This window comes from Penicillium hispanicum (assembly GCF_028827665.1).
Source record: "Penicillium hispanicum strain IBT 35686 chromosome Unknown utg000003l_segment0_segment0, whole genome shotgun sequence".
Classification (NCBI taxonomy): Eukaryota; Fungi; Ascomycota; class Eurotiomycetes; order Eurotiales; family Aspergillaceae; genus Penicillium; species Penicillium hispanicum.
The window spans coordinates 2,867,746-2,894,126 of record NW_026623195.1 but is presented as its reverse complement, the minus strand read 5'-3'; the positions used below and the strand labels follow the sequence as shown (position 1 = coordinate 2,894,126).

Below are 26,381 nucleotides of genomic sequence, written 5' to 3'. Positions count from 1 at the left end.
AAATGTTACTTATAGCATAATAATTTATAGCGAGTCCACAGTATTAAGGGCAATAGTTGCTATAGTATTGATACTATTATAGCTTTACTATCTCAAGAGACTGCTTATATTAGCCAAGTCAGAGGCAACCCAGAGAGAGGCTGACCGTCATTTTCCGTCCCACCCATATTTCAACTCGTCCGTCTGTTGACGGGAACTGCTGACAAATACACCACCACAATGAGCCACCACAAGAACACTGCTGGAGTTCATCTTCAAGCACCGCAATCTCAGCTATTTCCCCCTTCGCTTGTTCCAAACTTTACATATCAGCCCACTTCTCTCACAGTGCGAGAGAAGAGGATTACTATTAGCAAGCAATGCACCGGGAGATGGAAACGCCACCGACACAGGCGGTAGAAATGGAAAACTACGGATTGATCAGGGAGGGAGCTGGTAAGGCGGTTCTGCGAGCTACTCCGGTGCCCAAGCTACGAGAGGACTACATCCTGGTCAAAACGACCACTATCGCACTCAATCCCACAGATTGGACTACTCTCGACGCTGTTGGAGACGATGGAACTACACTTGGATGTGACTATGCCGGGGTTGTAGAAGCGGTTGGTAAATCTGTCAGAGCGCCATTCAAAAAGGGAGATCGCGTCGCTGGATTTGGCCATGGAGGTATCACAACCTGTCCTACAATGCCTGACTTTGCAGTCACCCATCTGACTTTGTTTGACAGGAAATGATGCCAACCCCGAGAACGGAGCTTTTGCCAGGTACATCGCGGTCAAAGGTGACATTCAGCTACATATACCAGATGGCGTGAGCTTTGAGGCTGCGTGCAGCGTTGGTGTTGGTGTTGCAACCACAGGCTATGCTCTATACCATGTCCTTAAGCTCCCTCTTCCGGGAACGATGCAACAATCGAGCGATGAGACCATTTTGATATATGGTGGGAGCACTGCAACCGGCACGATCGCCATTCAATTCGCAAAGATGTAAGTTGCCATCATCCCCGTCTTTTCCTCTTGCGGAGTCAGTTTGTCGAGAGTAATTGACGTTATTCTTTCTAGGTCTGGAATGAGAGTTGTCACCACGTGCTCTTCGAAGCACTTCGAATTGATGAGGCAGCTAGGAGCTGATCTCGTTTTCGACTATGTGAGTGTATTGACATTTTAACTTCTTGATACCGCACCGATCTAATATTCGCGGAACCAATAGCACGTTCCTAAGGTTGGAGAGAAAATCCGGGCTGCTACGGACGACAAACTGAAAACCGTGTTCGACGCGGTAAACGTGGAGTCCTCGGCAGCAATATGTGCCGATGCAATTGGCCCCGATGGCGGCAGGTATTGCAATCTACTAGGCTTGGATTGTCTGCGGTCGGACGTTGAATCGACCTTCTTTCTTGGTTATTCTGTGTCCGGCGAATCGTACATCTTTGAGGGAGAAAAGTACGATGCCCGTCCTCAGGATTTTGATTTTGCGTCCAAGTTTATGCCATTAGCCGAAAGACTGTGGGATGAAGGAAGATGGAAACCTCATCCACAACGAGTTGGTTCTCGTGGGCTTTTGGGTGCATTGGCTGGAATGGATGAGATGAGGAAGGGCAGGTATAGTGGTGAGAAGCTAGTGTATCGCGTTGAAGAGACAACGTGGCCCTAACTGCCATTGACTCGGTTCTGGATCGACCATACAGTACACTAGTGAACCATGGGCCTTTCGACTACAGGAGAAGGCTCATCGGACATAGGAGAGATCCATGTTTATTCCCCAATAGCAGCCATGAGAGAATCAAGCTTAACATAAAGCTCTTAATAAGTATATAAAAGCTAATTAGCTAGATAACCAGATGTATTATATATTAGCGCTTTTAAATATACCGCCAGGGAAAGTCTGGACAGTAGTGGATCTAGCAGATGACTAGCTCCTGCGTATAGGCCGTATACTACTCTATGACAAGATCGTAGGAATTAAGACCTTTATGCTTAGGAAGTCGGTTCATATTAACTACTCTGAGATCTGTCTCGTTTGATCCGAGATAGAATGATGGCATAGGTGATGCAGTTGTTGGGGAGACTGTAAGGTATAGTTTGTGGTGTTGGATTACACGCCGCCTGGGTACATAATAGCCATCATATGTCCGCTTAAGTTTAACTATGAATGCTCACGCTAACTTACGTTACATTCCCTCCTCTCTATGGAATACTGCAACAAGAGCATAGGAGGACTTCAAATCTACGTTTGTCTCTCGATGATTTAGCAAATCACTGCCAAATGTACTTTCGTATTCACTGACAATGCGGGCGGGGGTTGGATAATGTTGGTTAGTAGGTCGTGGTTGTTATCTGAGGAACTATTAGGGAAGATATGGATACTCCGGCCAGGTAGGTCCCCGCTTGAATGCTAATATTGGGACGAATATGAAATATATATATCCCTTTAAGCGAAACAAGCAGATCCGGTTGAGACTCATAAAATCAGTAAATTTCATTAGCCTTTTCAGGGTGGCATTTTAACCAGGTGATACAACTACATAAAATGAGATTACTATAGAAAACAAAAGGGGGGCTGCTATTTATCCGGATCTTGTAATAGGCAGGGCCTCATTAAATATATGGCGAATCAAATGAGATCTGGTGGAGCGCTTATCAAAACGAGATATTCGTAATAACAGGACTTGTTATAAAGAGGTTCAACTGTGGCACCATTCATTTTTAGCACATAAATTCTATTGGATAGTACCGTGTGCTATAAGCGAGAGCTGACTATATTCACGGTTTCTAGAGCCGGGCTTCTCCGGAAGTAGCGGAAATGGATATATTCATAGCAACCGTAGGTATCTCTGACAACCTCGTATATACTAATAGCGGACAAACATAAAACAATCTAAGAGATGCCAAACAGAGTGATATGTGGCGCCCGGAGGTGATATTGAGATCTCTAGCGTTCTCCGTGGGATTAGGCATTGAGAACGGACGACCAGTCTTCGCTGCGAATATAGTCCTCCATCGATGTCAACGGAATTTGAAAGTCCAGCTAGTCTCTCTGAGTCAGAAGGATGCAAAATGTGCAAGCCTATAATACGGGGAACTCACCTCTTCTGGCGTCAGCACGGCCGGATCACCGCCGGTGAATCCGAATTCCTCGATGAAGTCGTATGTGTCTTCAAGGTCCTTTCTGAGCGCATGTGGCACATCTCGAAAGAAGTCATCCTTGGACACCTGCTGAAACCCGGCTTGAACCCCCAGAACATCTCCCCAGATCGCCATCCATTCCGGCCAGGTCAGTGTCTGCGATACGCCTAAAAGATCCTTCTTCGGCGGGAGATCGACTAATGCTTTGACAAACGACCCTGTATCGCGATGTGCCACCACAAATGGGAATTTCAATCCCGCATTGACCTGCCTGGTCATCAAGAAGCCCCCATCGGGTTGTTTCTGCGGGGCCATAGATGGAAACGCTTTCCACATGGTGACATAGTGCCCGAGCTGAACGGTGCTCATTCGCGCGGCCAACTCCGGGAATTCGGCTTCAATAGTCCGGATCGTATCCGTTTTGGAATTATAGTGATGGACAGTTGTGTACTTGCCCTGGCTCCACTTGCGTACATCACACAGGGACGAGTAGACAAAGCGTTCCAAGGTCCTCAAAACGACGGGCGAAGCAGCCACCTCCGCAATGTTGATGCCCTGGGTGACCTCGCGATTGTATGCATATTCGCTGATTTCCTCTGGCGTGCGCCCTAGATCTGGAGATGCCAATGCGTCTTGCAAATGGGTGAAAAAGTCCGTATTGGAAAAAATCACGGCCGCGCCTTCAAAAGCCGGAGCCAGTGATTGCGGATTGTCGATGTTGGCCTGAATCATTTCGACTCCTTTGCCGGCCAGGTTCTGAGCAGCAAAACTATGAATATTGCGTGTGATGCCGCGAACTCGCCATTCTGGCAACAGTAGGAAGGTGTTGGCAACCGATGAGCCCTATTATCATTCGTCGACCATCTTTCTGGGTCCTCTACAAGGGATTCGACTTCGGGGGTGGATGCATACCTGAATACCAGTAACGCCAATTATCACAATAGTCTTTGTCATCGCGTGGATACTGCTCTTCTGTTCAGAAGGTACGAACAATGAAGATACCTAGGTAAGATCCTTTCTCTTTTCTTATGATAGTTCGGATACATCTATCTCGGCATGCTTTTATATCATCCCCGGGGTTTGCGGGTTTTGCGGGGTTTGATAAGAAATCCTTCTGTAGCTAATTCGGTTGAATTATTGTTCCGTCCCACACCCTCGGGGGAATAATTATAAGTTTCAGGATAATTATACTGGATTTTCATCGTCAGGCAGCTTGCCTATCTAGGCAGGTAGTATGTTACGGATAGTAGTATGTTACGGATAGTATAGACTAGGCGAGAAATGAAAACAGAAATAAGGGGTGAAAGCCAAGATTGAATCTTAGTTTAGTTAGAGCTCTCTGGATTCATCTTTATATGAAATTTGCTATCCTGAGCCTGTCAGAAACCAAAAATTCTTGCTATTGGTCCCCAGCTATCTTCTAATATATTTGTTATCAAGGAGTAGAGAGTAATAGGATACTTCAAAGTTCGAGATATCTTAGAGACCGGCCATATCAATGTTGTGAAGCTCCAGGACACCTATTATCGGAATAAAATATGTTATATAGTCTATGACAGAATGGATATAATTGTCACGCACCGGCCGATCGTCCACTGCTGTGTTAGCCTTGCTGCCTCAAAGGTGATACTTCTCTTGGTAGCTACAGTCCCTCCAAGCTTGCCTGTCTCTCGTTACCACTGCCTCCTCGGCCTTACATGGACTCAGAGTCCGTGAGGTGCTTGCCCCGAAAGGTGTGTTGATCAGGGGCGCCGACCAAGTCAGTCACTTAGGGATCAGTATCACTAGGTGAGCTCCCAGGGTCGTTGGATGTTGTCAGGGTTGCTCGATATGGATGAAGACAATAAGAACAAGTCATATTCCAATGCCAATCTGTTTGTCCAAGTGCAATAGGGGGATTAAGCGCGAAGAACTAAATATATGCTGGTGAACGGACGTCCTTATATATCCAGTCGGTCGCATCACCGATGAGCCCTAGTCACGTGACACGATATTTCCTTATCGCAAAACCTGAAGGTCTTCCATATGACTTCCAAGTTGATTGGTCATCACTTCTGCCTTAGCGTGTTGCTGACGCTAGGTCCGTAACAATTGACTAAAAAAGAGCTTCTAACCTATAACTAAAAGACTTACAACAAAGTACCAGAAGGAGCTAATTAAAGGGGAGATTAAAATAGAGGATAAAGAAAAATCCGTGTGGGAGCTTGAGATAAGAGATATAGCTTCAATTTGTACTTTAGTACTTAGGCATAGATCTTAGTAGTCCAATAACTAAGGAAGACTTTTTTCCTGCACCAGTATATAGCCGATAGAATCGAAGTCCTCTATTATTATGTTATTATGCTTGAGAAAGGAACGAGAAGATCGAGTTCCTCAGGAAAATAGGGGTACAGTGAAAAATAAGGTCTATCAAAAAGTAGATCACAACAAGAACAGTATTGTGGGGCAAAGCGCTCCTTTAGGCTAAGTGCTCAATAGAGGCCTTGAGCAATCAATCAGTGATAGATCAGTGAGTAGCCAATCTTAATCACTAAGCACTCACTGTGCACTCACTGAACGCCTATTGGACCTCACTGATTATCACGTGATGATACTGAGCAGGTGTTGGAATGAGTGTGTGGAGACTTGCATTAATAGTTTATCCATTCTAAGCCCCTAAATTGGCAGATTGGGCGGCATAGCAACTCAGACTTCTCCTTGATTGCAATTGGTCGGACCCCCTCCCTATCCTGACAGCAGGTCACTGAGCCTAAACCCGGACTGAAATTTACTCAGTGAGCCTGACTCTGAGCGCCCTCACTAAAGCGGCGGCAGCTAAGATAGGAAAGCCCCACCCGGCATAGGAAAAATGGTACGTATAGTCACCTAAGTACCTTTAGAAGTCTCACTAATTGGAACTATATCGCGCTGGACTCGAGTCTCTATACTGGAATATTCTCACGAAGTGAGCCCATCCAGTGGTAAATATAGCACGCCTAACTAAGCATTGCGGGCCTGATAAGCACGCCGACGATCCGCACAAACTTCCCGTCAGACTACTCCCTTTGGACCAACGCGTCGACCATGGCCCAGTCTCTGGTGGACGAGGAAAAAGGCATTCGATTCCCGCCAGCTGTTGAAGCCCAAGGCTTGAATGCTGCCAGCCCCAAGTCGTCTGAAACGGGTCCCGTCGCATCGTCGCGTGGAGGACTTGTCCGCCGTCTGCATGGACGCCTTATCTCGCTCAAGCTCTTCGAGTCTCGCGGCATCGAGCGCGTCCCGCTCGAAGAACGCCACGATGTGAAAGCAGCGGATTACATGCAAATGACGCTGTTGTGGTTCAGCACCAACATCACGGCGAACAATATGGCCCTGGGCATGCTAGGCCCGCTCAGCTATTCGCTGGGATTTGTCGACTCGGCACTCTGTGCGACTTTTGGCGCTCTGCTGGGCGCTGCTGGTGTCGCGTACATGGGCACCTTTGGGCCGGCCAGCGGGAATCGCACCATGGTGGGTTCTGCGTCGTGTATATGCTGAAGGCGTGGTGTACTGATCGCGCACACAGGTGGTTGCGCGCTACTTCATGGGCTACTACCCGAGCAAGATTGCGTGTCTGCTGAACATTATTATCATGCTGGGCTACGGCATGATCGACTGTCTGGTCGGTGGACAGGTTCTATCTGCCGTGGCCGGGGGCCGGATGACGGTCGTGGTGGGAATCATCATCATCGCCATTATCACTTGGGTGGTCGTGTTATTTGGAATGGGACTGTTCCATATCTACGAGAGGTGAGCCCTGAATCCACAGATCGCCCGTGTTTTCGATCATTTCCTGACTCTACATGCAGATGGGCCTGGCTCCCCCAGTTCATCGCCATCTTCGTCCTCGTCGGCAGCGCCGGGCCCAAATTCGACACCTCCATCGCGTCCACCGGCTCGCCGCAGACCATCGCCGGCAACCGGCTGTCATTCTTCTCCCTTTGCCTCTCGGCCTCGGTCGCCTGGGCCCCCGCCGGCGCAGACTTCTTCGTCTACTTCCCCCCAACGACATCCAGGTGGACGACCTTCCTCATGACCTTCCTCGGCGTCGGCCTCGCCCTGACCTTCGCCAACCTCATGGGCGTCGGCCTCGCCTCCGGCACCCTAACCCACGCGCCCTGGGCTACCGCATACGACACCTCCTCCGGCGCGCTCATCCTGGCCGGGTATGGCGGCCTGGGCGGCTTCGGGAAGTTCCTCGGCGTGCTGGTGGCGCTCGGCCTGATCGCGAACAACATCCCCGGCACGTACTCGGCCTCGCTCGGGTTCCAGATCATGGGGCGGCAGCTCGCGCGGCTGCCGCGGTGGTTCTTCTCGTGCGTGGGCGTCGTCATCTACACGGCCTGCGCGCTGGGCGGGCGCAACCATCTGTACGACATCTTTGACAACTTCCTCTCGCTGATGGGGTACTGGGTGACGATTTTCCTGACGATCGCCGCGGAGGAGCACGTCTTGTACCGCCGGACGCGGGGGTTCGATTGGGATGCGTGGGCGGATCCGTCCAGGCTGCCCGTTGGCGTTGCGGCGCTGGTTGCGTTCCTGGTTGGATGGGCTGGGGCTATTGTATGCATGGACCAGATCTGGTATGTTGGGCCGATTGCGCGGATGGTCGGGGGGGATGGGTCGGACTTGGGCATCTGGGTGGGCGTTGCGTGGACGATGCTCGTGTATCCGCCTCTGCGGTGGTGGGAGCTGAGAGTCTTCCAGCGCTGACTGGAGCCGAGAGTTATATAGTATGAATAATTATGAATTGAGACGTCATCTATGCTCTTCTTTTCGTTGCCCAGCTATCCGCCTCGATGGCCGTCGTGCATGTACACGTACAGATGACCACAATCATTTCGTCGAACTGCTTACTGATTTGAGATACGATGCACAGCTGAAGGATATTAATAATAAAGCAGACGATACGAACCTACGAATCCACCTGTGCAGATATCCCAAATAACCCCCCTAGATCTGGTCCAATCCCGACCTCGCATATGCAGAATACAAGGCTCAATCACATCCGCGCGCTCTTTGACAGCCTCAAGGGATCGGCCACGCATGTGGCGATAACCTGCAAGACTCATCATGTATACCAGTCCTTGATCACGCTCGTGGCATGACCATTCTTTGGGCGGTTATCCTCGCGTGCTATACATATACAGCCCTAGCAGGATCGACGCCAAGATTTACTGCAGAACTCGCTCTCGCTGATCACCGGCAATCTTATCGCAGTGGAGATGTGGCAGATCAACTGTAAACCCAATGGGTGGTAAGTCACAAGTCTCGCAATTGCACTCCCCCCTGGCGATGAGTCTCAATGCAATTCATAGTGGCTCTGAGGTCTTCGAGATTACCACTTCCTATGGAGCACGCTCATGCTCTTCCGCCTCGATTCCCATCACCAACTTGGAGAGCGACTGCTTGCGACCGAGCGACCGCGCCAACCAAACCGGGAATAAAAACATGTCTCCCACACATATCCGAGGCCTCCTCAATATCACAACATGGCTGCTGGCACTCGCTAGTCTCTCGTTAGTCTCGCAGTGCATACTCCCAACAGGTTACCTCGGCCAGGCCGGCGCACGCGACACACTGCCAGGACGGGACTCACCTCCACACTACTTCAACAATGGGCTTGTTCTAGAAGGCCGTGGCCTCGACACATTCCCACGCTACTGCTCGGGTGGCGTCTTGCCCTCGTCCCGGCTCCGAGTCCGCGCCCGCGTTCCCGCGCTCCGTTTGGAATAGAGTGCCGAGACGCTCCAGACTAAGACATGCATACCGCGGCCGAGTTTCCAGAGTGGGGATGGCCGTGACGAGCTCAATCGTCGACTGTACTGTAGGTCCCTTTCGCAATGCAGGGATGGCTCCACGTGTGGCGAGTAGCTGCGGACACCGTCGTATCCCCGGAACGCGCTAGTCGACGCCGGCGCTGGCCGTTAACGCCGGAGGACTCCGAATGGCGATTAGGCCGCCGGGATGGCCCAGTGTATGGCGATGCGTAGCGCGGATGGCGGAGGGCGGTGGTTTCACGGAAGAAGCAAGTGCTTATCTGTGTTAGGCTGTGCGCGCCAGACAGGAGAAAGCGCACTGGGGTGTCGAGCGGATCTGGGCCTGGCGGGTGTGACGGATGGGAGGGACAATTCCAGTATGTGTATTAAGGACATCTAATGTAACACCGCAGGGCTGGAGACCAATACCCATGCATTTCCATGCCGAATCCCAATCCCAAGAACATATATATACCTACAGAGCCCAAACATATCAAAACAACCCAATGCCTGCTTTTTTTTTTGATCGTTTCTTTCGGTCGCTTAAAGGAAGGTCTCGGTGATGGGACCCTTGTAGACGTGGCGCGCCCGGACCACGTAGTAAATGATGGCGAGGATGATGACACCCACGGTACCCACGACGGCGTAGTTCATCGTCGACACAGAGGGGTTGATCTGGTCCGGCCAGAAGCTGAAGAACACCACGATGACCATGTAGATCACGGCATAGATGTTAAGCAGGATTCCCCAAATGCCGGGGATGTGGAACGGGCCCCACACCAGCTTGGCGCCGGGGACGTTGATGGTCATATCGTCGTTGTCGTTATGGTCGGCGATCTCACCCCGGATGCGTCGGTAGAGGAGCAAGGAGCCAACGAAAAGATAAGAGGAGTACAGGCCAGAGACGGCCATCGACAGAATGTCGTTGAGGGCGGTTGAGGATCCGATGTTGATGAGGCCCAGCAGCCAGGAGACGGTGATGGTGAGGAGGACGGAGTAGGTCGGCAGGGAAGTTCGGGCGGACACCTAGAAACGGTCAGAGCGTTCAACGACCATGAGTGGTTGTAGATCGGATCAACGTACTCGGCTCCAGAAGCGCCATCCAGGGACACCGCGGTCACGGGCAAACGACCAGAACTGGCGAGAGGTGGCAGCCAGCATGCCAATGGCGGATGCGACACCGGTCACAAGGAGAATGGAAACCATCGCTACGGTTCCACCCATAGACCCGGTGCCCTGGTAGATAATTTCAATGTACGGGAATCCGGTCGGGGACTTCAGGGCGTCTTCGATATCGCCGAGACAGTAGAGCAGCCCAAGAAGCATGCCAAATCCGAGACTACCGTTGACCACCACGGCGAGCACGATCGCTTTGGGAATGGCCGTCGACGCGTTGGCAACCTCCTCGGCCATCTAGAAGATATGGTTAGATGGTATGGACACGGTGATATAGTAAGATTTGAAACATACGTGCACGGCAGCATCACCTCCAGCAAAGGAGAAAACGCAACCCAGCATGCCCACAAACCACGATAAGGTTTGAGTAGAAAATCCACCCCCATTATTGAAATTCAAGAAGACCTCATGGCTGGAGTTGTGTTCCGACATATAGACCAACGGGATGAGGATCGCGAAAAAGCCCAGGATATGGATGACCAGAATCAGGCCTTCCAGTCGAGGCAGGAACTTGCCCCCGACCAGATTCACTCCCAGTGCAACGAGGAGCAAGCACCAGAGGATTAGGGTCCCCTGATATGACTCCGGGGCATAGTGGGAGTGTGCAAGAATCGAGATACCTTGGATTTCGGCGGCACACATGAAAGTTCCCGAAGCAAACGCAGCTTGCCAGCCGATAGCCGTTAACCAACCTAAGATTGGAACATCAGCCAAGTTCCGGTCTTCCAGGGATAACCCCCATCAGGAAGGGGGAAAAAGAAAAGCAACGAGAACAGTACCGGTGATGTAACTAAGAAATTTCATCCAGCGCGAGGGAGCAAGCATGGCAACCCAATGGTACTGTCCTCCCGAAGTGGGCGCCCTAGGTGGGAGATCAGCAACAAGCACAGACTTCCCACGCGAGGGAGCTACCTACATTGATGCCAATTCAGACAAGAGCAAAAAGCAAGAACCGGTGCCAGTCCAGGCAAAAATGTAGGCGTAAACGGCACCTGCAGAGCCTCCACTGATGACGGTCAGCATTAATCGCACCTCATCCCCAGGGGCCGGTGGGCAACGAACTTTTCTAAGGGCGTTGTGAAGGTTCTGTGTACTCCAAGTCAGCATCCCGCATTCCACGAATTATCCCCAGCGCGATCGACCACAAACTCACCCCAGAAGACCTTCCCACGTAGATAGAATCGTACAGCTAAAACCCAGGATCGACAGAATACCAAAGTTGCGCTGGCGAGAATTCAGCAATTGCGAACGCGACCAACGGCGAGTCGCTCCCCTTCTCTCGTCTTCTCGGACGTACCTTCAGCACTGGCTTCTTGCCCAACCGCTGGAGGGTAATTTCATCGCCATCGCCAGCCGAGAGCCTATTGCCGGTATCACGGTTGCTATAGATGGCTCTGTTTTTTAGCTCGTACGTCGCCATGACGGTCGAAGGTAACGAGCGGACTTGGGAACGCAGAAGCACGGAGGGAGGGGCGGGGAAGGGTTTGGTCAGATATCCACGACGGCTTCAAAGGAGAGAAAGAATAATCGCTACACGAGAGAACATGGGACGGGGCCAGGACCAAATAGAAGCAAAGAAAGGGACGAGACGAAAAGGAAAAGGCAAAAGTCAAAAACCGAAAAAGGGTCGCATCATGCAGCTCCCACGTTGCTTTCCGGTAATGGGCTTACACGCAGCAGTTGACTAAGACTAATGCATTGCGCTTCCTGCGAACCTTGAGGCCTGGATGGCCCGACTGCCGTGCTATGCGAGGCCCACCGCGATGCGATGGGGGGGCAGCATCGAATGGGTACGGGAGGCTCCCGCGGAACCAGAGCAGGTGTGAATGATGCCGGAATGGAGTGACATTGCCCGCCGACGGGCCCAATCACATTGCAAATGCCCCGGCGTGGGGCGCGTTGTGGCCACGGGCCTGTTGAGATGGGCTGCATCGGACGCAGCCCTGCGATTCGACGCCCCTCTGGAGGAGGGAGGGGGGTCAGGTCGAAGATAGGCAGGGCAGAAGGGGCGAATCCATCGCAGCTGGAGAATGCGAGAATGAAAATATCGCCCGCCACAGGGATTTTAAGAGGCGAGTGAGAAAACTAATTGATTAAGCCGGCGGACGACCGAGTCAGACCCAGGCGAACCAAGCTTTGCAGTGTCAGACTCAGGACTCCAGCGTGTGAAGGCACGCGAGTGTTGAAGGGGGCATCTGGGAGGCTCGATTGTTCAGCTCCCCTGCTTCAGGCCAAATTGTTCAGTGATGCAGCGCCCAGTCAGATGGCTGGATTGGTGGGCCAAGATCGATCTGCAGTGAACGACCGAAGCTCGGGTGGGATGAATAAGTCCAGTAGACGGTCGAAGTTAGAATCCTGTGGAGGAAAAGTGGGAAAAGGCGGATGGCGCAGCCCTTTACCCACTTGGGGGTTTGTACCACGCTGAATGTACCCGGTACATACCTGGCCTCGTCTTGTCCGGCCCCATCAAGGTACTCCATGATCCAGCTTCCAGACCATGCGGCGCCATGCGCCAAACTGCCACGCCCAATGATCATAAACACGAGCCGAGCTCGTCGGCTTTTCCCTTTCGCTGAGCTGTGACCTTCGACCTGATCCGCCCAATGTCCCGATTGCGCTGGCTCGTATAGTCTCGCCCTCGCCCTCGCCCTCGCCCTCGCCCTCGCCCTCTCTTATCTTTTGTCTTCTCGCCCTCTCCCCCTTCCTTTCCCTCATTCCTGCTCTCGTCGCAATGGGGACCCGATTCCATACCGATACGCGAGACCCCGCAGTTAATGTCACCAATTTCGTCCTGCTGGTGGTGATCCTTCTGGGGGTGTTGGTACGACTGGGAACCAAATTCCGACTCTTCAAGCGCTTTACTCCCGATGATTATTGCATTGTCTCTTCACTGGTATGGTGATTTGATCTCATCTGCACCGCGCTGCGCCGTTCGCCAACTTACATATTTTCCCCCGGTCTAGGTCTTCTGCGTGGTCCAATGTATTTCCGTCTCCATGGCCGTCGGATCTGGATACGGAGATCACTACAAAACCGTGTCGTCCGCCAACTTTGATCAAGTAATGAAGGTGAGCTGGGACTGATCGCCATCGCGCCGGTCCCCTGGGCTGACGGAGACCGTCGACTCGACACAGTGGCTCTACGCAGCAACCATTCTCTACTATCCCAGTCTCTGCTTCTCCAAGTTCGCTTTGGTGGAGTTCATCCGGGGCCTCACGCCATCGTCGGGGGATCAACTTCTCGCGCGCATCGTGGAAGGCCTGACAGGCGCCTGGACGCTGGTGGCCGTCTTCGGCACGGCATTCCAGTGCAGCCCACCGCGGACGTGGGATTTCTGGAGCGGCAAATGCTTCGATATGGTATGGCTTCCGTGCGATGCCCCGAGCGGGAACCCATGCTGATCCGAGTCCGATCATAGACGGCGTGGCACTACTACGTCTGTATCTCGAATATCGTCACGGAACTCTTGATCGTCGTGCAAGGCGTGATCTTGATTTTCCGCGTCCAGGCCTCGTTGAAAAAGCGGCTGGTCGTTGCGAGTATTTTCGCCCCGCGTGGACTGTCCGTTTCTCAATCCCGTTCTCGTCCTGCATCTGGCACTAACCGTTGCTTCCTGCGCACTAGGGTCGTCGCCGCGATCATCGCCGAGCTGGTCCTCACGCATACCACCGCGAACACCACCGACCCGACCTACGACCTCACCCTCGTCACCATCCTCCAGCAGGTGGTGCAGTGCCTCAGCGTGGTCACCGCCTGCTGGGGCCAGCTCAAGCCATTCCTGACCTGGCTCAAGTCCAATGGGCTGCGCATCCAGGACGTCGAGTACACCAACACCTACGCGACCTACGGCAAATCCGACGTGCGGTCGCAAACGCAGTCCCGATCGCGGGGCCAGGACGACGCCCCAGACACCTTCCCGCTTAACGACCCAAACCAGATCCTCGTCACGCAGGATTGGGAGGTCGACAGCCAATCGAGCCGGGCGCAAATCATCCGTGAGGAGACCCACCCCTGGGCGGAGGGCGCTCGGCGCAGTGGAGAGCAAAGTCCCTGATTGGGATCGAGATCATCCTGATCATCGCGCGTGTATATCACTTTCAGCCCCCCGTATTGGAGTTAACTGTTGACTATCTGGGTATTTGGGATGACTCTTTTTCTTTTTCCTTACACCATATTATGAACGACGTCTAGACGAACCAATGTACACCATAATTCTTTGCCGTGGCCCCGATCTCTGCCCCTTCCGTCTCTTCTCGCTTGTGTCAAAACCCTCAGAAATGCGCTATCGAAGGTCCTGATTCGTGGAGCAAAACCCGAAACCACAATCTTCCCACCTTCCTGGATGACTGCAGTCAAGAACGTCGTGATCTCATTTGGCCCCAAAGTCGCCCCGGGGCCACGGGAGGATCAGTCCTGGCGGATCGCCGCAGCCGACGCAGAAGAACGCGATTAGGCCCGACCTTATCCAGTTGGTCGAGTAGTACGGCGATGCACTGGCGGCTGCGCGTACGGTCACAGCGATCTGGAATGACCACGAAAAGAAGATTGTGCGCCAGACGCAGGATCGCCACTAGTGATTCACCGCGCTGCGTTCGGCGACTTTTCGTTCCTCTTTGTCGCGCCTTGTCGCCCTTTTGGCCCCTACTGACTCGCCTCGCCCGGCGTGCTGCAGCGTCTCCTCTCGTTCGCCCATTCTGCACCCATCCCCAGCGACCGGCGACGGTCATGCCGGGATTCATCTATTCCGATCACTCCACAGCCTAGAGACGCAGGGCTTTGGTCGACACCTGGGTGGGGTCAGTCAAAATACCGCTGACACTCTGTACTCTCTACTCCCTGTCGAGATCCTGCAGATAGCTATGAAGTATGGACCATGATCATATCAATGAGGAAATCCACTCCCCCGGTCAGCATTCCACGCATTCTGGGTCACACACTCGCCGAGCTCATCCGGACCCCACGCGCGATCTTTCAGCTGCAAGGCAAGCAGCGTGCAGCGCGTAGCGGTGGGCAGCGAGCAGTTGCGCATCCACTCCTTCCAGCCCCCCGCAGTCCAAGTATGCACCTAACAATAGATTACTGTAGTGAATACATAGTTACATAGTTTCCTCAGGGCCATCCACGGCGTACTGTAGTGTAGTCCTGATGCGGAGTTGTCTTCGCCCGACACCACTCCGATCGCGCATCCATCGCGGGTTGCCCGTTCCCATATCAAATCGCGCTCCTAATAATCGGACTTGGCCTGCGCTCCCCTCATCCTCCAAAATCACTCATGTTGCCCAGTACCTGCCTACCCAGGGCACCGTAGGGCCGCCCGAAGGGGGCGCCGGTGGGGCTGGGAGAGGGATATCCCAGCCCTGCGAGTCCACCAGGAGCGTCGATAAAGCAACTCGACTCGGGCGCCCGAATCCGAGCCTCGCCAGAGGCCTCGTAGACGTGAGGCTTGCACCGCCGTTCGTGCGATCCCTTCCCTAGCCATGCCGTGGTTGGACGCGAGGCTCGGGCTATCGCGGGCGACTCGACTGGTCGCGGTGGCGGGATGCGCGGCTGTATCCACGGCTGTATCCATGATATCTATCGCGAACACCCGAGAATTTGTCATGAACCATCAGCTGGGCCGGCGAACCATGGGTCGCGCTTTGGCAGTTGACTATGACATGTATGAGGAAGACTCGAGGACCTCGGTGGGCGTGTTCTCGACGATCCCGGCGAAAGTGTTCCTTCGTGAAGCGAAGTTTCTCCTTTCGGCTTGGGGTGTGTATCTGAGATCATCGAGGGCTGTTTGGTATGTAGATCGCCTTGTTCCACGCACTCCACGACGTTAGAAGCCGCATGGACGGACACTCGATTATGGTGCACTGTCCACGCTGAGAGAAAGTACGCTTGCACATTACTCGCACCCCTGGGTGCCATGTGGCTGCATGGTGCAGGTTGAGCTGATTGCGGCGTTGAAGGCCTTGCCCAGGAGCAATCTCCCGTATGACTTCTTGCATTGGCTAGGTAGAAACGAACTGACCAGCCACATGTCTTCTATGACCCTAGACCTCATCATCCGCCTCGAGTTCGGGCGTTGGAGAGTATATGAACGGGCGGTATATAGTGCTGCTTGGGAGAATCGTCGGGAATACCAGGATCCGCACACCGTTGCCATCAGACACTCTGCACCAGCTTTGGCGAGGGCATCTAGCATCCCGCGAGGTCTGGCCTAGCTTGTCGGAAATCCACGAGTGCCAGCATGGAATGCAAGACCTCGTACCGTCGTGATTCAATCTGATCTCTTCCACAATTCCATATTTCTGGCGGCCCCATATTCAGGCAATAGTGCCGTCGATCACCTTGCAGGACCCTCTTCGCACAGACAACACTTCCATCCACGGCATGAGGGGCCAGAACCCTGTCAATCACGCATGTACTCCATTCGCACTGCTTGCTCAATGCAAGAAGTCTGGCAATCCATCTCGGTCGCCGTGGCTAATCAGAAACTCAGGCGGCCGCTCCCTGGCTCACGGCATTCCTTCTTTGATCACACCAGGAGCCAACACGCAGCAGACAGGGGTCCACAGAGGCCGTTGAAAGGATTGAGGGGTCTGCAGTCGGGGACGCGAGTACGAAGGTTGCGCGATTGGGGGCGGCGCATGGGGTGATCGACGGGCAGACGATCAAATCATCAGTTTATACCTGTAGGTCGGTGTGGCCACTGCAGAACGGTCAGCATGAGCGTGAGAATGCAGTGGAATTCCCAATGTGCATGTTCGACCAACGTGGCGCGGAAAAAGAAACGGGGAGAGTGGATGCGATCGACATTCCCACGCGAGGAGGCCATGGCTCAAGCTGTCTGCCGAGTTCATGCAGTTAGCAAGTTCCATCCTCGAGGAGGGTGGTGACATCTTCAGTCTCAGGCATGCTAGCAGGATGGACCAGAGTGCTGAACTGTGTGCACTCGGTGCGTTCCTAGTCGATATTGCGTGAAGACTGATCACAGTGGACGCCTGACCCAGTTCTGCTATGATTGAACAATAATAATCATCTGCTGTCCGGAGCAACTCATTCTTCGGTACGAAACCCGCTTGTCGGCCCCAGGTTACACTCTTAGCATGTGTGCAGAAGATTGCATCCTGCACTGGGTTACCCTTATCTTGCTTGCAGAAAGCAGAAACCAGCACTATCATTGTATCTACGATGTCACTGCTTGTCACTAGCATGACTCTCTCTCTAGCTGATCGCTGCTTACCCCGGGTGATGTGAGATGTTCTCAGACTTCCAAGGCTCATCAGCACTCAAGATCCAAAGTGCGTGGAAAGCACGAGGCAGCGATATGGCCACTTTCAATGTCTGGCGAAGACTTGGAACTATTCACGAGTTTCAACCAAAAGAAGTTGGGTATATCCCAGCCCATCTCAACATCAAAGAGGCGGCTGTCGTCGGTCTCAACTTTGCGAGCGAGAATTATTCATTGACAGCTAGAAATCTGGAAGAGTGACCCTTTGATTAGCTGCTGCTGGGAGCTGCTCTACCGGTTGTCTCCATCCCGTCTGAACCCTGCCTACAGGCCCATTCTCATACCACCGTTGGCACAAACCACGCTGCCGGTACTCCACACCCCATCTGGTGTGCACAACATGCCCACCACCCCAGCAATCTCACTGGTAAATGCCGGACGCCGCCCACCCATCTTCTCCTTGATCAGACGGATCTGCTCCTCCGTCAAGCGGCCCATGGTCTCCTGGTCCGACTCGTCCAGCTTGCTCATCGGCGTGTTATCCTGATACCCCTGGACATCACGCCAGAAATCCTCGCCGGTATTGAAGTACATATCACCAATGACGGGGCCGGGGTTGACGGCGTTGACCGTGGCGCGGTCAGCCAGTTCGCGCGCCCAGGTGCGCGTCATCGCCTCGAGCGCGGCCTTGGTGCCGCCGTACATGGATTGGCCCACAAAGCCCATCGACGAAGAGACGCTTGAGATGTTGACGATGCGGCCGCTGCGGTCGTTGGGAAGGTACGGGGCCACGGCCTGGGTCAAGAGCAGCGGCGCGAGGACGTTGATGGTGTAGTGCCAGTTGAAATGCTCGGCGGCAATGGGGCCCTGCGCGGCGTCATTCAGGTTCCGGTTCACGGAGACGCCGGCGTTGTTGATGAGGATGTCGATCTGGAGCGCGCCCGCCGCGCTGAAGTGCTGCTGGGCGGTTGCGATGATCGCCGTGCATGCTTCTTCCGGCTTGTTCAGGTCGGCCTGGACGCTTGCGCAGCGGACGCCGTGCGTCGCGGCGAGCGATGCGCACAGCTCCTCCGTTGGGCGGCGGGAGGACTCGGATGTGAAGTTCAGCAGTAGCGAGCAGCCCTTGGCAGCCAGATTGCGGGCAATCGCTTCGCCGATTCCTGTTGCTAGCTGTTAGCACCGGCGTTGATGCTTGTGGGGAGCAGCTTACCCCGCGACCCGCCAGTGACGATGCCGACTTTGCCTTCTAGGATACGGTTGGATTGAGCCATATTGGAGGAGCGTGGAAGAGAGAAGGAAGAAAGATGAAAGGATGGCAGTCGAAGCTGTATTTGCATACAATTTAACCGAGCGACTCGGGAATGTTGATTCCTAATTGACGCACTGCTTTCTCCCCGCAGATCCACCAGCGGCATCCAACTGCCCGATCGGGCGCAGTCGGGGAATCCGGCTAATTTCCTCTCTCGCGCTCTCTCTCTCCTCCTACTCCAATCGCACCCTCAACCGCTTAAATTCCTCCGCATTCTCCTTGATCGCAATCTCCACCGGCAACCGCTCCATACTACTCGCGCCGAAGAATCCATGCACCCCCACTGTCCGCGAGAGCACAAACTCCGCGTCGGACGGGCGCGCAATTGGCCCGCCATGACATAGCACCAGGATCTCCGGGTTGACCCCGACGGCCGCATCGCGGATCTCCTGCACAAACCCAACACAATCCTCCAGCGACCGCCCACTGAGCGCCCCAATCGAGCCGGACGTCGTCAGACCGGCATGCGCGACGACAACATCTGCCCCAGCGCGCGCCATCTTGATCGCGTCCTCGGGGCTGAACACGTACGGGGTGGTGACCAGCCCTTGCTGGTGGGCCGTGGCAATCATCTCCACCTCCCGATCGTACCCCATCCCGGTCTCTTCCAGGTTCAGCCGGAACTGGCCATCGATCAGGCCGACGGTCGGGAAGTTCTGCACCCCGACGAAGCCGAGGCGCTGCAGCTCCGCGAGGAAGCTCGGCATCGAGCGGAAGGGGTCGGTGCCGCAGACGCCGGCGAGCACGGGTGCATGCTGGACAATCGGCAGGACTTCACTCGCCTGGGTAGAACGTAGTCAGCTACCAACTGCGTTGTCGTTGAGCCGAGAGACGCGGTCACATACCATCTCCACCACAACCTGGTTGGCGTCGGAATATGGCATCAATCCTGCCAGCGAGCCGCGGCCGGCCATGCGGAAGCGGCCCGAGTTGTAGACGAGGATGAGATCGGTGCCGCCGGCCTCCACTGCCTTGGCGGATAGTCCAATTCCTGGTGGCTGCGTTAGCATCCGCCTCCCTAACGCGGAGATCGTAATGCAAGTCGAGGGATCGTACCGGCACCCGCGCCCACGATGATGGAGCCATCGGCCACGGTCTTGCGGAGTCTCGCGAGGACTTCCTCTCGACTGGTTGGACGTGGCATTCTCGGACGCTGTGCTGAGTTGGAAGTTGAAAGATAATGTGGGCAATTTTCTGGTGAGTAGCGTACTGCAAGGGGGGAGGGAAGTCAAATACAAAGACCTCTTCCAGGGCGTCGCTGCAGCTGCATTTTTACCCCTCACTGCCCCACGAATTACCTCATTCTCCTGCTTTACATCATAAGTCATGAATGTATCAACGTCCCGACTAGATGAAGTGTTCATATTGTTCAAATAATATTCGAAATAATAGTCTTGACTGTGATCATGGGGTAGGTCTACGTTCCGTAATATACCTAGCGAGAATGGGAGCCAACTTGGTTGCATCAGCTACCTCAGCATTTCCGCTGATTTTCTTACTCGCTCCCCTTCTGCTTTTTTTGATGACTACCTCTGTACATGAATGTCAGATTATACTATTTTGTTTAACTATAGATCCATGACCTTGGGAGCATCGTCAACGCGATAAAAACCGACATAGTTGCCGCAGAGCGCATATCAGACTGCACGGCGACTATCGCCAATACCGGCTAAGCATTCACTCTTCAATCTGAGATTTGATTTCTATGTAGGGTGGGCTTGGATCATCTTCACCATGTGTCTTGCCTGAGTCTAGGTAGTAAGCCAATATGTCTTAAGCAACGACCTCGTACTAAAGGTACAGAGCTTCTATATCCCAGGAGTCAGTAGAACTTGTGCATATGATGGCAAGGAGTTCGACTGAAGAAAATTGATGTGAGCTCGGAATCGGCGATAGGGCTACATTCCTGCGCAAGTACTTTCGAACATAGATATAGTAGATATAGTATATATATAAATGCACAATCCGATGCAACCAGGTCACTGCGAACACTTGAACACAGTGCTCAAGGAGTTGAACTGTGTATCATGGAAGTCATATTGAGGAGAGCTCTGAGCATACATGTATTCAGATGGTAAGGAGATGGACTGAGAACGCCCAGTCGAACGTATTCAGATTATGCAACATGATTTAATGCTTGGATTACGATACAGTCAAGCTGTAGAGCCCAGGTCTCAGAAGAAAACCCATTTAGAAACAATATGGTAGCATACGGTTATCGATTAGATTTGACCATCCATTGATCTGGAGATCCCTCATCCGCAGTCAGTATTCAGTGGGAATAGCAATCTTCTGTGCAGTAGTCTCCTACTCTGTTAAGATGGAAAGCCATATCTTTCCAGAACCCGACGGAGCAGTGAACGTACCTTCCCACCGTAAGACTGAGACTGGTGATATTCAGAAAGAACCTCGACATTGGATGCGTCATTAATCAAGAAGATCAGGCCACAGAGGATGACTGAGGGTGTGAGACTAAAGTCTTTCCATGCTGCATAAATCACCATTCCACGAGGACCGCATCATTGGAAGAATCTCCGCTGTCTGTCTTCAATATGGTATTAGCTGCTGTCTTGGGACACGCCACGGAACCAGATGGTTCGAAACATGTAAGCCAGGCGAAAAGGGCGTAAACAAGACTCAAGGACTTTGCATAAAAGTAAGCATCATGATTGCCGTAATAGATAGTCGAGAATGAAGCCTGGTATCGAGAACGTGTCAGATTTGGGGAATCACCTTTGATGTTCTAGGTTGAGTGTGCTCTTGTTGCAGACGGTAGAGTCGACTGTGAGAAGCAGTAGGCATTCTCTCTTGCCTGTCTTCTGATGTCGTACGTTTTCAGCAGTTGACGAGTCTGAGGCCAATATCGAGTAGGGAACTTGGATCTGCTCAATACCTATTCATCAAAAGGACCACAAGAGGGGTTCAGGGCAAGCTTAAGCCTTGCTCGACGTGTCTTATATCATGTAGTGCCTTTTTGATCGCTCACCTGTCCTCCCTGGTATTCAATGAAACGATAAAACGCGAGATATCATTGAGGGTCTTGTCATAGGGATGGCTCCCTGTTGCATAAGATCGCTCGCGTTCTCGTCGATGACCAATATGCCATTTCTATCGTTGGATGTAGGGGAGGGCGTAAGGGCAGGTAGGGACAACCCTATGAGACTTTGGTTAACATCTTGGAAACACCGGATAGCACATACAGAAGACCGAAAGGAAAGAAGATCTCGGTCCTCAAGTGAGCAATCTGCCTCGGTCGATGAAACTGGATAACTCTGAAAAGCGACTCATCTTTCCGTCAGATCACTCAGGATCATGGTAGAGGAGAATGCATATTGTCCTCTGACTTAACAACCTGCTTCTAGCAAGACAAATTAGTGTTAGCCACTTGTCCTGACCGTTGTCCACGATTGAAGAATCATTAGTATCAGTGCAAGCTCCATTCAGCAAAAGCCACTAGTCCATCAAGAGCAATCCGCCGATAGCAGTCTGCGATTTGCCACGATAAACTCTGAAGAGAGAATCAGGCTCAGGGAGGTACCGCAATCTCTCTATCTTCAAAGGCCCATCCACGCGCACCGTCGCATTCGACAGATCACCTCACCCTCCAACGCGATAACAACGATTCTACAACCACAACACAACCACCCGACCAGAAACTCTCTCACCCAGCTGTGATCCAGTAGCCACTCTAACCCTCCCATCACACACGACATGTCACTTCGAAAGCATGCAGAAGTGCACCAAAAGCCCCCAATCACAGCCCAGCCTCCACGTAAGAAGTCCGTGGCGACCATACCACCCACCCACTAACCATGCTAGATATGCAGGGGCCAACCACCAAGCAACGCAGTAATTTCCTTCGCCGCAGCAAGCATCGCAGAACTCTCTCCATTGCGTGGAGTCTGGACAACATGACGTTTCCGCTTACGCAGCCTCGTTCACGCTCGGCCGCGCTAGCTTCGTTCGCCCTGCATCTGTGGACTGGACTGGATCCGAGCTGGGTCCGCCGTATCAAGGTTGACGCTGGCGCTGACTTACGATACCTCCCCACCAGAGCTTCGGCCGGACCCTAGTTAGTTACCTCTACTTGTTTGACACAACTGGACTCTGCGGCGTACAGTATAGTATAGCGTTCATATCAGACTCAGCTCGCGTCGATGGCCGCAGCACGAATCCCATTTGAGTATGTATTCGACACGCGTAGCCACACCCATGCCGTGAACAGACTCTACCGCCGGAAATACCACGGAGATTCGGTGGGGTACTGGTCACCCAGATCGCAGACACGCAGCGGCGAGGCGTATCGCTGGGCCCGTTCGTGACTTGCTACTTGGGGGTGCGGATAATTTGATGCACGGGGCATACTCCCTAGTTGCAGGCTGTGGCGCTCTGCAGTTTCCACGGGGTAGGGTCTTGGGTCGTTGTACGTGTGCCCGTGCCGCGCGTGGCTTGGGCCTGCCGATCACTTCAGTCGCCGGTACGGACTAGTGTGTCCGATGGACAGGACCTGAGCACCCATTTCATGGATCCGTGGTAAGAATTGTACTGAACCGAACCGATGGATAGGTCGAGCAGGTAAGTCCGTGTCCTGGTGAAACCAGATGGAGGTTTGACGCGTAGCGAAAGTCTGCCTCGGGCCAAATCATACCGAATCGAGCTGGATGCGAGGATAATCTGGGAAAATTGATATGTCTATGGAGTAAGTAGTACATGATTCAGGGGGCGCAGGGAAATAACCTTATCACGGCGCCCCTCGAATGCGCCTCGGATGCATCCACCGAAGGACAGCGATGCTATTTACGGTCTCCCGAGGGGGCGTGATGTCGACGCGGAAGGGTTCCGTCTACACGAGGTACAGGTGTATATTTAGAGCTCGGCTCCATTCGAGCGCCGGCGTAGGCAGCTAGCGAAAGCCGGACCCAGGTCGAGGGAAAGCACTGACCAGAAGGGCCCGAACTAGCTAGATCGGGGGAGATGGCATCGCATGCGCCACGATGCGATCGCGGCTGGCGCTGGAGCTGTTGATGATGCTGAATGCGGCTGGAGCAGCCCGTTAGGAAGACGGGGGCTAGTCGGAAAACCCGATGACAGAAAGCATACCGTTCATCAAAGGGTAGGCAGCTGCAGATCGCCCGGAGTCCAAACGTGCCGGGCGAGATGGATTGGCTTCAATAGTTCGCGGCGTAGCGTTCTGGAAACTAGGGACCACTGAAGAAAACGGGGCTGTGGCTGTGACTGCAGCAGGGACGGTTATGTGGAAGCCTGGAGCGAGAAGCCGAGCGAGGCTGCATGAGACTTGGAGAAGAGGAATGTGTATGTCCATAGAGTTTGCGGAGGATCGGTGGCACCCTTGCCCGAAAGAATCATGTCGTTGCAAGGTTATTTGGGATGTACTCCAGAAGGGTTTAAACTCCGAGGTTTTGGCGGAGTATTCGGGGCGCATATCGTTGGCTGCTTTTACCGAGCGCGAATCCCCCATCTGCAGTCCAGTATGCGACATGTCGTGATGGCCATTGGGGTCCCAATGCGAATCTCCAGTCTGCGATGCGTCCATGGCAGCATCCGAAAGCACGTCCCTGGAGCGCAGGCACCAGGGGAAATTGGCCCGTCGATAATTTCAAGCCACCCCGATCCTGCGGCGATGGCCAAGGCCGTGTGGGCGTGGCGGGTGCAGCGCGGCCGTGCAGGTTGGTTACTTGTTAGCCCCGACGCGCTAGAGCGAGAATGGGGATCATGAGGCCGTAGCCCTGGATGACGCGGGCTAAACCGTGTGTGGATAAGCGGGATGGAGACCACGAGTCCCTTCGGGGTTAAGGTAGGGAAATCCCTTCAGCGGAGAAGAAAAAAAAAAGGGTCCGGATGACGGCGCTAGCGACTAGCTTGTAGGGCGCCGACGTGTGGCGTAATCGCCCACTGGGCCAGGGCCGGGCGTACGAATCATGGGGGTTGAGGCAGCCCAGCGTGCGATGGATATACGTAGGCTGCGTACGTATGTCCGTCGAAGTCGGGCAAATCATCGTTCGGCTTGGGACACCCCAAATCGTGTTCCCCTCCAGCAATCATCTCAGGGTCGTGTGGGAAGCTTGGCTGATTGGAGCACGCCATCTGTGGCTAGTAATAGGGGAGGGGAAGAGGAAGAGGAGGAAGAGGAAGAGGAAGAGGAAGGGAGGTGCTGGGGAAAGATCAGTCTCATTCGGGCAATACGCAGTAGGAAGCAAACAGCAGTTTACTGGGTATTCTGCGGCGACTTACGTACGCTGGGCGGAGAGTGCTCAGATCGGGGCGGCACTCTGGACGCGTACGAGTACGAGGAGAGAGGTGAATGGCATCGGGAATGATGGGGAAATTATACAAAGCTTGGTACCCTAGTTGGGTCTCTTGCGCGTCCCGTAGAATTCTGCGTGGAGGATGTCCCTGTTGGCCATGATTTGGTGTTGAATATTCGTGAACAAGGAATAATATCGCCAATCCAGAAAGGACCATTTAGAGTTCTCAGGGCTGAGAAATGACCGAATGAATTCTCCTCGATAGATTACGGTGGAGACTAGGAGATGACTGGATCATTTCATAATGGGAGACGAGCGGGGCCCCCGTTCGCCTATTTAATATTGCGAGTGGGAATAGGAATACCGAAGATATCTCGCTATACAATTGCCTTGGCGAACTTGAATAAGGTCTCGCAGCCATTCCAGAGACATCTCCACCACCGCAATCTCGGAAGCGGAGCTTGATTCTCGAACGGGCGTAGTGACGAGCGCAACATCATCACTTACGTATGTCCCCGGACTCCAGCGGCTCGCGCTGCACGGATCCAACTCCTTAGACGCTTAATTTTTTCCCCCTCTACATTAGGCAGGGTGTATTCGTGGTATAGCTCGGACGACAGTCTTGTCCGACCGAATGGCTGTTCAGGGAGCGAGTCCCTGGCAAGTCCCTGCGCCGATTGTCCTGCTCAGGGTCTATAGATACAAGTGGCTTCGGAAGAAGCCTTTTCCTTTTGTTACTTTTTTTCTATTTTCCCGCAGTTCAGCCGATCTGCTCACATCCTACATAATTCCCAGAGTGGAGCAGCTTCGCTTGCGACAACCGAAGCCCTAGTCGAAGTGGAAGATGTCATGGGTGAGAACGGTTGACCCAAAAGACCAACGACAAAAGAAATCCAATGTAAAGAAATAAATAGCAGAGCCAACCCGAAGCACAAACGGAGATCTGGCTGACGAGTCCATCCTGCTGGGGCTGGAAGAAACGGAGTCTAGGAAAAAACGGGTCTGCACAGAAAGCGCCAGTGGAGCCCGTAGGGGTCCTAGACGTCGTGTCCCCTTTTCCTCCAATCCTCATACTCGTTCTATCTGTACCCGTACAATTATATTCGTCCTCGTACACGCGTACCGAGTCTGCATGTATCAATGAGTTCGGATCCGCTGCTCCACTGCAACGGCTAGTGCGATAGTGCTCTGGGTCAAGGGAGAGCCTCGGGACCCTGGAAGCTTGGCTCTTATTTAGTATTACTTCCTGACGCGTGCTGTCATTCCCTTTCCCCAATCTACGTTCCGCTTTCCACTTTCTACTTGCTGTGTATTCTCCAACTCTTTGCGCTCTTGATTCCCGCCTTCATTATTCCCTCTCGACCTCACGAATCATCTCTCCTCACACTCCCCCCCGCCAACCGATCTTCACATATCTCCTATCGGATCATCAGATCTAAATTGCGTCGGACGTGCTTTGGTGAACTCGCCCCGTTTCGACCGGCTGATTTGTAGAGACCATCCGTCTCCCAT

General features: G+C 53.3%; 9 protein-coding genes across 9 annotated transcripts; 5 read left to right on the top strand and 4 right to left on the bottom strand.

Annotated features, from left to right (window-relative positions):
* Positions 1–359: 359 nt before the first annotated feature.
* On the top strand, positions 360–1,650 carry N7459_003513 (zinc-binding alcohol dehydrogenase family protein; the record flags this gene model as incomplete). Its single annotated transcript, XM_056942697.1, has 4 exons — positions 360–663; positions 725–983; positions 1,059–1,143; positions 1,207–1,650. 4 exons carry the CDS (start codon positions 360–362, stop codon positions 1,648–1,650), a joined length of 1,092 nt encoding a protein of 363 aa, XP_056802580.1.
* A 1,296-nt stretch (positions 1,651–2,946) lies between these two features.
* On the bottom strand, positions 2,947–4,076 carry N7459_003512 (uncharacterized protein; the record flags this gene model as incomplete). The annotated part of the gene is made up of 3 exons (XM_056942696.1): positions 2,947–3,024; positions 3,084–3,965; positions 4,035–4,076. 3 exons carry the CDS (start codon positions 4,074–4,076, stop codon positions 2,947–2,949), a joined length of 1,002 nt encoding a protein of 333 aa, XP_056802579.1.
* A 2,109-nt stretch (positions 4,077–6,185) lies between these two features.
* N7459_003511 (purine-cytosine permease family protein) lies at positions 6,186–7,853 on the top strand (the record flags this gene model as incomplete). The annotated part of the gene is made up of 3 exons (XM_056942695.1): positions 6,186–6,611; positions 6,667–6,890; positions 6,950–7,853. The coding sequence occupies 3 exons, from the start codon at positions 6,186–6,188 to the stop codon at positions 7,851–7,853; spliced, it is 1,554 nt and encodes a 517-aa protein (XP_056802578.1).
* A 512-nt stretch (positions 7,854–8,365) lies between these two features.
* Positions 8,366–8,876, top strand: N7459_003510 (uncharacterized protein; the record flags this gene model as incomplete). Its single annotated transcript, XM_056942694.1, has 2 exons — positions 8,366–8,397; positions 8,459–8,876. 2 exons carry the CDS (start codon positions 8,366–8,368, stop codon positions 8,874–8,876), a joined length of 450 nt encoding a protein of 149 aa, XP_056802577.1.
* A 566-nt stretch (positions 8,877–9,442) lies between these two features.
* N7459_003509 (uncharacterized protein) lies at positions 9,443–11,495 on the bottom strand (the record flags this gene model as incomplete). The annotated part of the gene is made up of 7 exons (XM_056942693.1): positions 9,443–9,925; positions 9,983–10,312; positions 10,370–10,767; positions 10,855–10,937; positions 10,992–11,081; positions 11,229–11,299; positions 11,373–11,495. 7 exons carry the CDS (start codon positions 11,493–11,495, stop codon positions 9,443–9,445), a joined length of 1,578 nt encoding a protein of 525 aa, XP_056802576.1.
* A 1,311-nt stretch (positions 11,496–12,806) lies between these two features.
* On the top strand, positions 12,807–14,129 carry N7459_003508 (uncharacterized protein; the record flags this gene model as incomplete). The annotated part of the gene is made up of 4 exons (XM_056942692.1): positions 12,807–12,968; positions 13,039–13,143; positions 13,210–13,434; positions 13,494–14,129. 4 exons carry the CDS (start codon positions 12,807–12,809, stop codon positions 14,127–14,129), a joined length of 1,128 nt encoding a protein of 375 aa, XP_056802575.1.
* Positions 14,130–17,618: 3,489 nt separating this feature from the next.
* On the bottom strand, positions 17,619–18,565 carry N7459_003507 (SDR family NAD(P)-dependent oxidoreductase; the record flags this gene model as incomplete). Its single annotated transcript, XM_056942691.1, has 2 exons — positions 17,619–18,454; positions 18,505–18,565. The coding sequence occupies 2 exons, from the start codon at positions 18,563–18,565 to the stop codon at positions 17,619–17,621; spliced, it is 897 nt and encodes a 298-aa protein (XP_056802574.1).
* Positions 18,566–18,776: 211 nt separating this feature from the next.
* Positions 18,777–19,747, bottom strand: N7459_003506 (TIM-barrel enzyme family protein; the record flags this gene model as incomplete). Its single annotated transcript, XM_056942690.1, has 3 exons — positions 18,777–19,385; positions 19,449–19,594; positions 19,660–19,747. The coding sequence occupies 3 exons, from the start codon at positions 19,745–19,747 to the stop codon at positions 18,777–18,779; spliced, it is 843 nt and encodes a 280-aa protein (XP_056802573.1).
* Positions 19,748–22,314: 2,567 nt separating this feature from the next.
* N7459_003505 (uncharacterized protein) lies at positions 22,315–22,676 on the top strand (the record flags this gene model as incomplete). The annotated part of the gene is made up of 2 exons (XM_056942689.1): positions 22,315–22,375; positions 22,423–22,676. 2 exons carry the CDS (start codon positions 22,315–22,317, stop codon positions 22,674–22,676), a joined length of 315 nt encoding a protein of 104 aa, XP_056802572.1.
* Between the last annotated feature and the right edge of the window lie 3,705 nt (positions 22,677–26,381).